Source organism: Lycium ferocissimum, unplaced genomic scaffold (genome assembly GCF_029784015.1).
Source record: "Lycium ferocissimum isolate CSIRO_LF1 unplaced genomic scaffold, AGI_CSIRO_Lferr_CH_V1 ctg3678, whole genome shotgun sequence".
In the NCBI taxonomy this organism is placed as follows: domain Eukaryota; kingdom Viridiplantae; phylum Streptophyta; class Magnoliopsida; order Solanales; family Solanaceae; genus Lycium; species Lycium ferocissimum.
This window is the reverse complement of record NW_026725459.1, coordinates 4-12,500: the sequence shown is the minus strand read 5'-3', so window position 1 is coordinate 12,500 and position 12,497 is coordinate 4. Positions and strand designations below refer to the sequence as shown.

At 33.2% G+C, this 12,497-nt stretch overlaps 1 protein-coding gene across 1 annotated transcript; it reads right to left on the bottom strand.

Moving 5' to 3' along the window:
• Positions 1-8,723: 8,723 nt before the first annotated feature.
• Positions 8,724-12,257, bottom strand: LOC132044130 (putative glutathione peroxidase 7, chloroplastic). The gene is made up of 5 exons (XM_059434620.1): positions 12,252-12,257; positions 12,085-12,132; positions 10,712-10,849; positions 10,462-10,629; positions 8,724-8,875 (listed from the first exon to the last, which is right to left on the bottom strand). Exons 1-5 carry the CDS (start codon positions 12,255-12,257, stop codon positions 8,846-8,848), a joined length of 390 nt encoding a protein of 129 aa, XP_059290603.1. The 3' UTR covers positions 8,724-8,845.
• Between the last annotated feature and the right edge of the window lie 240 nt (positions 12,258-12,497).

Below are 12,497 nucleotides of genomic sequence, written 5' to 3'. Positions count from 1 at the left end.
TTTCATGGGAGTTAGGGTAAGTGTCAAGTACATCTTTAGAAGGATTGAGGGAACCCTCCGCTTCACTCCTCTCTTTTGCTTCACAAGGCTTAGACTTCTCTATTTTCATTCGTTGCACCTTGCGTATGCGTTCCATCCATTAATCTATACCATCCAACTTCGATGTCCAGCCTGATATTTGATTCATAGTCAATGAACTTGCTATGGATGGCATATCTCCTATCTCTTGAATCCGACTTCCTTGATTAGTCGTTACAACCTTTGGACTAGGATAAGATGTCGAACTTGAGTAGTCGCCACAAGAACTTCCATAACCAACAAGTTGGTCACCTCCCGTCAACACTTCTCTCCTCCTACCCTCCACACCATAACAATATTGAGAACATGACACCTCCGGATTAGGATAAGAATCATAGTTCATTGTTTTTCTTGGATTAGGAAATGTATAATCTCTTCTCCTCCTCGAACCACTCCTACTTGGACCGATCCACACACTTATACTATTTTGCTTTGAATAGGAAGTATTACAAGGCGATGTACGTGGGTAGCTACTAGAAGATCCCTCATAAGGACTAGATTCAACACCATGGTCTTTATAAGCATAATCACCACAAAACGCATAGCCATTAGGCTCATGATCATCACAACTTCCCATTTCTTTCATATTCCTACCAATTGGTTCATATCGTAAGTGTGAAGAAGGAGGATACCTCAATTCACCCTCATGTCCATGGTGTGTAGGATGAGACTCTTCATGCTCGTATCCACCATAGGACTCGTCATCATACCCATCTACTCCTTCTTCTGCATAAGCCTCATGAGGTGTTGCCCCATAATTGCCCTCGGAGTAGTACTCTTCACTCGGCCCATGAGCACTATCGCCATCATATTCATTGTAAGAATAGTGATTCTCGCCAACATAGTCATACATCATGTCACCTCCCTCATAGCCTTTATCGCCTCCATAGTCATACCCTCCATTGCTAGAGGCATAACCTTCATAATCATCTCCACAAGATTCGGAAGCTATGGATGACATCCTTATCTCTCCTTCTCCTTATGTCTCCTCTTCGTGTACCTACAAAATGAGCAAACAAGATTAGTAGAAAAAGCTCCTCACGTCACTCTTATTTGCGCTCAAACTTACCTCTCAACCTAAGCTTCTTCCAAAGTTGGTCAAGAACCCTTTTAATCCAATTGCTAACCTTTGTGGAGGAATAGATTCTTGTTAATCTAAAGACGGACGACTCGATAAAACAAAAGGACTTAAGCCAAGAAGATTTCAATGAGGTTTAAACGAGAAAAGCTTGAAAGAATTGGTACGAAATGAATCGGACTCAAGAACTAGTTAACAACTAATAAGGGCGATTACTAGTTGTTAATTAGTTGTAATAATCAAAGAAAAGAGATTAGGAAAGATTCAAATTGTTTTGGACACTTAGAAAAATTTATGAATTTTTTTTTTTTTTTGATTGTTGGCCATGCGTCGCGGGGCCAACACGTAAGTTGAGGGCGTGTCGCGGGTGTGACGCATGACTGCCCACGCGCGTTGCTCACGCGACGCACGTGCAACGCACGCACTCCTGTGATGTTTTTCTCAAACTTTGGGCAGGATTTTCTGAATTTTGTTGAACTATTGGGTCCACTCAACCTTGGATCTTTCCCCTTTGGGCTGAAAAAAAAAACTCTTCACAAGTTGGGTGAATTTCTTTGGATCAAACTCCCCTTTTGGTTTTCTTCTTCACTATGAAGATATGAAGATGCTCAAGAACATGAAGAACATCCAAAATCCAATCCACCTCCAAATCAACTTATTTTTCCACCAAATTTCAGATCTAGACTCCCGTTCACCTAGAGAACAAAGCCCAATAAGAATTAACCTTCAATTTAGCCTCAATCACCCAAACCCATTTGGAGTTTTTCAAAAAGCTTGAAAGTCTTCAATGGTGATTTTTCAAAACACTCCCAAAATCGAGATCTAGATGGATTTGACCACAAGGAACTTGATTCCAACTTCAAATCCACTAAACAACAACAATTTTTCTGATTTTTTTTGTTATTTTCGAATTTTTCACTTTTTTAATTTTTTTTATGTTCAACCAAGGATTGAAGAATTGATAGAACAATCCCTCAACCTTGCTCTAATACCAAATGATATGAATCGATTTGGGGATGAAGCCAAATTAATTCAAACGCGAAAAATTAAAGGATACGAAGAAAAGAGATGAGAAATAGAGATAAATACTTGACCCGAATGGTAGAATTCTATAGACAAACCTAGGTATATTAAAACTAAATCCTTCTAATATGAATTCGAATCCACAAGAACCAAAGCAATATGAATCAAGACAAGAAGTTCACTTGAAATCCACAAATGAATAATCTTTATGAATTCATTGGAAATAAAAGGTTCACCAACCAACAATGGATTCCACCATCATATTGACTAAAATAGCCCTAGAATCTATCTAACAATCTATCACTCAAAATATGAGTATCTCTCAAATATTCATCATCAAAATCTAAGTAATGAAATGAAAGACAAGCTATATATACAAGCTAAGTAAAGAAGACTAGTAAGCAATTACAATGCTACCCTTAATGAAATAAGGGTCTTGTTTGACTAGTCTTCTTAGTGTAGTCTTCAATTCAAGAATTGGCTTTCAATGGCCAAACACGCCCCTCCTTGCATAGATGGCCCTCTAATCAACCTTGCGTGCATGGCCTACTTGCAAGCATAAGCTTCCTTGCGCAAATAGCTAGCTCTCGATCTTGTCCAAGTTTGCAAGTGTAGCCAATTTGCAGAAATGTCTCTGTTTGCACGTTTGGCCACTTTGCGTATTTGGTCCCCTTTCTAGTAACTTCTTCTTCAATCAACTCCCAAGCCGCCTTCCACACATCATAAGCCATCTTGTGTGGCTTGTAAGAGCCTCCAAAAGCCTTCAATGCCATCCTTATCATCCATGCCGCTTGTAGAGCTTGAAGTTCCATAACTTGGCTTTGGATGTAAATCTTTAGATGAAGTGTACCATGTAGGATCATATCATTCCCTTTATTAAATCAAATATCAATTTCAGTCCTTGTTAATGAAGTCACCTGATAGCATTACAAGTATTTACTTGGTCCTCCATTATTATTCCATGGCATTTTTAATCTAATCCATTCTTAATATTCATTCCCCTCTATTATATTTCACTGGTGATACTTATAAGTTCAGCCACCAATTTTATTTTCTCTATCTCAACATCCAATAAAAGTATGTTTAGACCTTAAAGAATGTCAAAATAAATCCGGGACTTTACACTATGTCTATTGGGTTATGATTAGCTTCAGACATCGCATCGTATATTACTATATATAATAAGAGCCAATCTAACTTTTTTGTAGTACTTAGTTAGAGTCCTTGTTTACGTTGCAATTAAAGTTGCCAACTAAAAGTTTCCTCTTCCAAATTTACCCCTATATTTGTCTTTTATTGTTTCCTCTACTATAGGTGTTTTAGAAATATTAAGGCACTTCTAAGCCTTTTTTTTATTATAGAAAATCCCTTAGACTAACTTTTTAAAGGTGATGACATGTACTATAACTTCTTCATATGGCTTATTTCTACTCCTACTTTATTTCTTTATTATTTAAGGTGCCACACCCAATTTTGATAAATTTAGAAAATTTTAAGGTCCTCTTAAAACGCTTAAGAAATTGTGAATTGTGATGATGTCAATAAAAAATAAAAACATGTCACTATGCATAATTTGAATGAGAGTGCATACACCACATTTGCAGTCACCTTAATTAAAACATCTATTGCACAAAAAAATTGAAATTTCTCTAATTAACAGCTTTTTAATTGTTTAGTGTGAAACTTTGAAAATTTAATAGATAAAATTGGTCTTGATTTGGATTAGATATTGTTACCTAAAATATTTTTTTTAATCTAATCATTTGTTAACAATATTGAAATTTGAATATTTTCATCGGCATGTTTTGTTGGTTTGTATGTTGATTACCCATATCGTTCATGCTTAACAAAATTAAATTTCTTTTTTGGATATTATTTTGTGTATTATAGTATTTTATTTTTTAAATATGATGCAAGCATACTTAATTATATTTTCTATGCATAACGAACAAAGTAAGTTGTTTATACTGCATTCATCTAAAAAAAAATAACGCAAGACGTACTACGTGGTTAGTCAGTTCAATTTTTTGTATGAATTCATAAATATATTTCTTAATAGATATATCCACTTAAAAGTTACATAAAAAGAAATTATAATATGAACTTGATAGAATAGTTTAAAGGTTGAGAACATCTTTAAACAATATGTAGTTAATGAAACATTTTTTAGTTTTCCAGCAGTAGTAATGTCAAACATCTTGTAACAAAAGAGAGTAAACTTTTTATGTTTTTTGAGGATTTTTTTTTTTTTTTACACGGGTAAAAAATATGCTAGGCAGTGTTTGTTAGCATAGGGAAACATGATTAAATGAATCATGAAGCATTGAATCTTCATTTGTGTTTGAGAAAATAATTAAAATATGCATTTTATAAAATAATGTACCATTTAAACTAGCAAAAGGAAAAAAATGTCATTTTCTCATCACGTAAATTTTTAGAAACTAAAAGGAAAGTCTAATTATATTAAGAAAAGTAATTGTTCACCAAAAAAAAAAGTAATTAATTTTCTTCGTCTTTTCAATATACTTTGTATAACTTAATTGAATTAACATCTACAAACATTTGTAAGTATAAAATTTTATTTTTATTTATTTGAAAGTTATTTTTGTTTATAAGTAACCTTATTAAAATCTCAACAAAAGAATAAACATATCATATCTAATTGATGTCTCTAGAACCAAACTATTTTTTTTTTTTTTGAAAGAAAATGTTATAGTTCATATTGGATATATGTTGTCAAAAATTAAGAGACTTTATGTCATGTATTTGTTTGAAGGTAAAAAAAAAATAAAGGTCCAAAGTACAGACGAAATTTTTTTTTTTTGTTCAATTTTCAAATATTTTTATTCAATTTAAATATATAAGAAGCCTTTAGTTTTTAAGAGTTTGCAAAAAATATCGAACTAATTGTTCAATAATTTAATGTCAAAGAGTGGGGAAAAATAAAAAATAATTATAATTGTAACTTTTAATCTTGATTTTGAGCCCGTGCTAGAGTTTGCAGAAAAATCAAACTAATCTTTCAATAACTTAATGTCATAAGGAAGCGGAAAAAAATAAAAAGTGATTACAAATTTAACTTTTGATCTTAGGCTCAGGCCAAATGCCATTAGTTACTATTATATATAAGGGCCAATCTTAATTTTTGTCGTCCTCACATTGCACAACAAGAGTTTTAAACCGTTGATGATATACACCTGCATGGCTACCATTTCTCTGCCTCAATTCTACTATTCCACTTTTAACGCTCAATTCTTCTTCTTTATTCCATTAGACGTGGGTCCTGCAAGTTTTTGTTGATCTTTTTCCCCCCTTACTCCCTCCCATTTATGGTATTTTTAGTTTCTAAACTTAGTCTAATTTAAATAGTTTTTACATAATCAAGAAGATATTAGCTTCTTTTTCTTCTTTTGAATTTATCCTTATATAGATAAATGAGTTTTTACATAATCAATAAATTATATTAAAGCGATACTATTTAATTAAGAATTATTTAGTGAAAAGATTTCTTACTCTTTAGGGGTAAGTAATTTTTTAAGGAGTATGCCCGAGCTAAAAATACCATATAATATGAACTGGGGGAGTATTAGATTATCCTTTACATTATTTATCATCATACATTTTGGTAAAAAAAAAAGGCAATTGTGGAGCCACATTTTCGTTTCTAACTGGAGCATTTATTAGATCTTACTAATTACTCTCCCTTCATTTTCAACTGGAGCATTTATTAGATCTTACTAATTACTCTCCCTTCATTTCAATATTTGCGGCACTTTTCATTTTTCGAGAGTTAATTTGACTAAATTTGAAGCTCATTTATCAACTTAATATTTTAAATTAATATTTAAAAGTTATACAAACAACAACAACAACAACAATAACAATAAATACCTGGTGTAATCTATTTTTAAGCATAGACTATATATGAAGAACTAAACTGATTCTTGAGATTCATTTAATGAATTTAATTTTTTCCTTAATTTCGCCTAAGCTAAGCTTAAATCACAAAATTTAACTAACATAAATTCTTGCAACATAAAATATCATAAGTGAAATTAAAACTTAATAAATACCAAAAAATCTATACTTATCTAAAACTAAAGAAATTATATACTCAGAAAGTCATAAAAATGTCAATGTGGTTTATGATTTTCACTGAGTTGTAATTATTTTATACAATTTAGCTCATGTTGCTTTACAGAATGCCGAGTCGCTTGTATCTCCTTGCTATTTGATAATTCTCCTGCCAAATTTCCTTCATAAATAATTTTTTTTAATAAAAAATTATCTAATTAGTTGATTAAGAAACTTTTATAATTATGAAGACTTATCAACAATACATGTTTAACATGTCATAAAATTATATTAATTATGCAGTAAAAAATGATACAAATTATACTTCTTTAAATAAAATATTACTACTTTTATATTTTGAGTTTGGGACCGGGCTTTTATCCTTAAAACGTCCAATATTTGCTTCTTTAGTGAGCTCATACACGCTTATTATCCTAAAATTATTTTCAAATATAGTTTTAAAATACTTTACTTTATTAATGTACTTTAATGATTATTTACTAATATTCTTGTGGGATCACTAGGTTAATTTGTGTAAATTTTTTAAATTAAGATGATATTTATTGCAGTATATATTTGAAGTTAATGGAATTTTTTTTTTGTTGCGTTAGATGATTCTAGAAGATGAAAACATGAGTTTTATTAATACAAGTGAAAATAAAATACATTATTAAAATCTTAAATGAGTTTAAGTTTAGCGCACAATGAGTTAGAAGCAACGCGGAGATAGAGTGTCGGCGACGGTTTCAGTAGAATCCGGTAGCTTAGGTTCGCAAACTTTGTATTTGTCTATAGATTATTAATTTAATATTGAATAACTTAAAAATTATAATTCAGACCTTATCAACTCCAAATCCCAGCTTTGCATCAGAATTGAAGTAAATAATTTCATTAACAATGAAAGTTAAAACAAAAAATTGCGCAGATTGCCCTTCTTCCGTGGGTGGTCTTTAAATATTATTACCTCATATTTGTGGTCTTTAAGTTTTGCCCTACGCTTGAAAAATGGTCTTATACCTGAGGTTCTGGGTTCGAACCCCCGCTTAGGCATAAATTAAAAAAAAATCGCAAGGCAAGGCTTGGGTCGCGTGTATCTTTGGACCCGGCATACACTTGTTAAGGAATAACCAAAGTTATCTTGGGACCCGGCATAGTTATGCCTTATGGGCAAATTTTTATTTAAGCCTTAACTAAAGTCTGCCCATAAGGCAGAACTTTTCCTTAAGACATAGTTTAGTTATGACTTATGGGGCAGACTTTTAGTTAAGGCATAACTAAAAGTATGCCCCATAAGGCATAATTTTTCCTTAAGGCAAACTTTTAGCTATGCCTTAAGGAAAAGTTCCGCCTTATGGGGCAAACCTTAACTAAAAGTATGCCCCTAAGGCGGAACTTTTCGTTAAGGCATAAACTTTGCCTTATAAGGCGGAACTTATAGTTATACCGAGTCCAGCATAACTTTAGTTATTCCTTAAGAAGTGTATGCCGAGTCCAGTATACACGCAACCCAAGCCTTGCTTAGCGATTTTTTTTTTTTTTAATTTATGCCTAAACGGGAGTTCGAACCCAGAACTTCATGATTTCTACGCGAAGCTCGGGATTGCAACACGAAGGGCAAAAATTAAAGACCAACATTTTGAGGGGCAAAAACTAAAGACCATCCCACACGAAGGGCAATCCAGCGAATTGCCCAAGTTAAAATGTCCAGGAGTTTGAACCCAAACTTAGCACAGGCCTCACGAAACTAGTTTTAACTTAGATGTCCAAATTTAGACCATTATCTATAGAGTCGGTCAGACCGTCACGATTCATTCAAATAGGTCATGACCATAAACTTAACTAAGTTCGCTTATAACAAATATTTAAATTACTTGTTTATTTAATCGATACTAATTATAAAGTGAATTTATACAAATTCACGTTTCTTAAAAAAATTTGGTGTTCAAAAGAACATTTGAAGGAAGGATGAACAAATATTTAAATTTACTTGTTTATTTAATCGATACAAATTATAAAGTGCATCTATACATATCTCTTTTCTTAAAATATTTTGGTGTTCAAAAGAACTTTTGAAAGAAAGGATGATTTTAGGGAGGACAAATCAATGTTATCTTTTCATTAATAATAAATAATATATAGAATAAAAGAGTCAACAATCGAGGTACAATGAGAAAGCCTACCTATCCGGGGGTAAAGGCATATGCTTTTCAGTAGGATTCAAGAATCTTGTTATTGTTAGAAATTTGACAAATAGAAAATGAAAAATTAAAAAAAAAATTAAAAATGAAAAATTTGCTTAAAATACATAATAATGGAAAAAACTATCTATTTTTATCTTTTTATGTTCTTATTCATTTTAATTTTAGTTTATTATTATTCATTCCTTTTTTTCGCCTAAAAACTATTTAAAGAGAAGCTACTGTAAATATTTAGCTGAATTGCACAAATATCCTTCTCTGAGACCTTGAGATATCTAATTTTCATGTCATTTTTAAGCAAAAGTTGAGAGTGAAACATTTAATTGTAAACATATAAAAGGCTTCATTTTCCTCTCTCATATGTACATACAGCAGGAACCAATCTCCAGACAAGTTATGCTGCCAAAAGTTTCTGAATATCCTTCTGCAAAAGATTAAAAAAACATTACTTGGCAACAGCAGAAACCAACACAATCTATGAATGCAGTTGAAAAATTAGAAACTTTAAATTAGAAATGCAGCTTTCCTTGTTGTATGTCCTGTGAATAACTTTCATCAGCTTTCCTAATTTTTTTGAAGTAACAGTGATATCCAAACTAACTTGCATCCCTCAAATAATCTACCGGGTACTTGCTATTTCCCACCAACATAGCTACCAGATAATAACTTTGATCACCAAGGCTTATTAGACAAACTTTCCTAATATTTTCTTCCTATCTGGACATCTATAAGTGCACTCAAGAACTGTGTTGTGTAAATAACAGAAAGTCTAAAAGCATTTTCATGTCAGTTTTCCTTTTGTGAATCGTGGCTTAACTTCGTTCAGTCAAGCTGTAACTGCACTCATAGTGGGGTATTATTAGATTCAAATCAGGTCTGATCACTGACCGGGCTACTAGAGATAACTCATGAGTAGGAGTGGAAAACAGGCGGGAAGCGGATTGGATATGTGCGGAAACGGGTTAAACAAAAATGGATAAAATATCTGACCCGCCCTTATTTAAAACAGATAAAAAATGGGTCACCCGACGGTCCATACTATCCGTCTTGATATCCATTTTTTAGTGGATAATATCCATATTTGATCCATTTTTAAAAAGCCAGTTATCAAACCATGTCTAACGGGACCATTTTGTTCTTGTGCTGAGGGTCTACCGGAAATAGCCTATTTACCTCCCCAAGGTAGGAGTGAGGTCTGCGTACACTCTACCCTCTCCAGACCCACTTTGCGGAATTTCACTGGGTATGTTATTGTTGTTGTTGTTGTCGTCGTCTAATGGGTCGGATTGGATGGTTAATTATGTTATTCTAAACCATTTTTCCAGCCCTACTCATGAGATATAGTTGCAAGTTAAGACTGTGAGGCAGAGTTTTACGGTACACTGGGGGTTAAGACAAGACACCAGTAGGAAAAATATCTACTGAAGTAAACCAATCATTGAAGTCACATTTACATTTATTTGGGTTGATTTAGTTCCAAGGTACATTTTCTTTTACAACTTCAACGCATGAAATTGTTCGATGCATTGATTTGATACCTGAAATCCTGGGATTCGCTCTTCCCTTTCTCTTATTCGTATCTCCCTCTCCCTTATTCGTCCTCTCTGCCCCTTTCTATTTACTCAAAATTACCAGATTTACCAAAGTTGTTTCTAGTTCTTCTTTATCCTTTTAATTCCCACCTACTCTTCCCCTCGAGTTATAAAAAAAATGGGCCTTTCCCATTTTTGGCCCGTTGACCAAAATTAATTACGGGCGCTAGCCAAAATATATAAAACCTACACACTGATTCTGTATATCATATGTATATTTATACCTAATATACAAGACATATACGTTTACCGGCTATTACGTTTAGAGCAGTCCAAAAATGTAATTATCCCTTTAAAGAAACCAATGACTAAATAGGAGATCAATTATATCACAGCAGATTTAAAACCAATTATGAAGCTTCCATGACTTCAAACATTGTATATTAACATACAAGAGACGAGATAAAAGAATAACTACCTCTATTTGGAAAGGCGACGTTGTTGGTGGATACCTCTCAACAACTTTACCATTTTTGTCCACAAGAAACTTCTCAAAGTTCCACTTAACCAGATCACCTAAAAATCCTCCTGCACTAGATTTTAGGAACTGATAAACAGGTGCCGTGTTTGGGCCATTCACGTCAACCTGTTTCATAGCTTATTAGTCCTTTGATTATACCAGTATGGCACTCCATCAAACATTATATGCAGGGGAAGTTAATGCAAACCTTGTCAAAAATTGGGAATTCAGCTTTAAACCGTGTGCAAGCAAACTGTTTAATCTCTGGATTTGATCCTGGCTCTTGAGCCCCAAACTGATTACATGGAAAAGCAAGAATCTCAAACCCTGCAAGGAATGTGATCAACTGAGTTGGAACGATATGCATGGGAAAAACTTTATGTGAATTTACAATGTTGAAATTGAACTTGTTAAAACAGCATTCAATAGTTATGCAATAAAAGAAATCGAGTTTTGGTGGTTGGTAAAGAGAAACCATATTGGAAAAATGAAGATTTGGAAGAGCTACAAGTGGTTTTGAAATTAAGGTTCAGTTTGGGTTGAGAAAAAAAAAGGGCATATTGGTGAAAATACTGAAGAAGAAGTAAAGGATGCCATTTGGATGTTGGATTTTAGATTTCAAGAACCTCAATTTGTAATCAAGAACTGTGAATTTGATGAGTATGAATTCTTTTTAAGTAGTATGAGGTTTTTGTCTGTTAAAAACTCGAAAGTGGCAAGTGTGGAGAATGCTTTTTTGTTATTTCAATTTGTTTAACAAGTTCACGAGAGTGGAATGTAATGATCCACGTGGTTGTTTCTTTGCCTTTTGGATTGATTTTCCTTATTGTTTCTCCTTTTTTAATTAAAAAAATACATAGGCCTAACTAGATACGGCCAATTTGCACGATTGCCCTTAGTCTGCGCTGATCTCTAATTTTTGTCCCTCAAATTGCTCGTGCTCAAATTGCTCGTGCTTAATTTTTATCCTTCGCTTAATATTCTGAAATTTTAGACACAAATTCTGGTTCAGTCAAAAAAAATAATTGTAAGGAAGAATTTTGTAACAAAATTATGCTTATTCAGGGGAAAGTTAAGACTTAGCGCAAACTTTTGTCCAAAATTAGGCTTATTCGTTGCAAAAATTAGGCGCCCTTAAGGTAGAGATTTGTTTTAAGGCTAACTTTTGTTAATAGGCTAATTTTGGGCAAATGTTAGCGCCTTAAAGGCGTAAGTTTGTAAAAGCTATTATTGTACCTTGCGAAATTCTTTTTTTTTATTGAGCGGGGTTCAAACCTAGAACCTCGGATATTTTCGGCCACTTTTTTAAGCGAATGACAAAAATTAAAGACTAGCAATTTGAGAGGCAAAAATTAAAGACTAGTGCGTTTAAAGGGCAATCCGCACAAAAAAAAAAAAAAATGACTAGATATTACTTTGCTGCGTTTGGCCATAGTTGTTCGTGCAATTTGAAAAAATAGTTTTTGAAGTAAAGACAGAAAAGTAATTGTCCCAAAAGTAAAGACGTAAAAGTAAGATAGATATGGAGTCCGGTGCTGCGGAACAATCAATATTTCACCCCGATAACTTCAAAAGTTATACCTCAACAATCAGCAATAACTTGTCCACTATTCGAGCTCGAAACAGAACCTGCAAACAAATGGTGCAACAAGTGTAGAGTAAGTATGGGAAAACAAATGTACTCATTAGCATCATTGACTGACCATAAAACTGAAGCGATGGCGAGGGTTGGTCTTTCCGATACTTACCTCCATACTTTATAAGTGACAAGATCAAGAAGTTATTATCACTTAAGCAAGTAAAGAATAGAAAGTCCACAAATCAAGTAAGCAACTCAAACCAACATGTAAGGTAAGAATTACTCCCCAACCATGTGAAGTTCCATAAAATACCAAGTAAGCAAGTCAAACCCGATTCTTCCAACACACATGTACAAGTCAAGTAATGAGGATCAAATTAGTTTAGAATGAGATGCAAATACAATTACAGTGGCC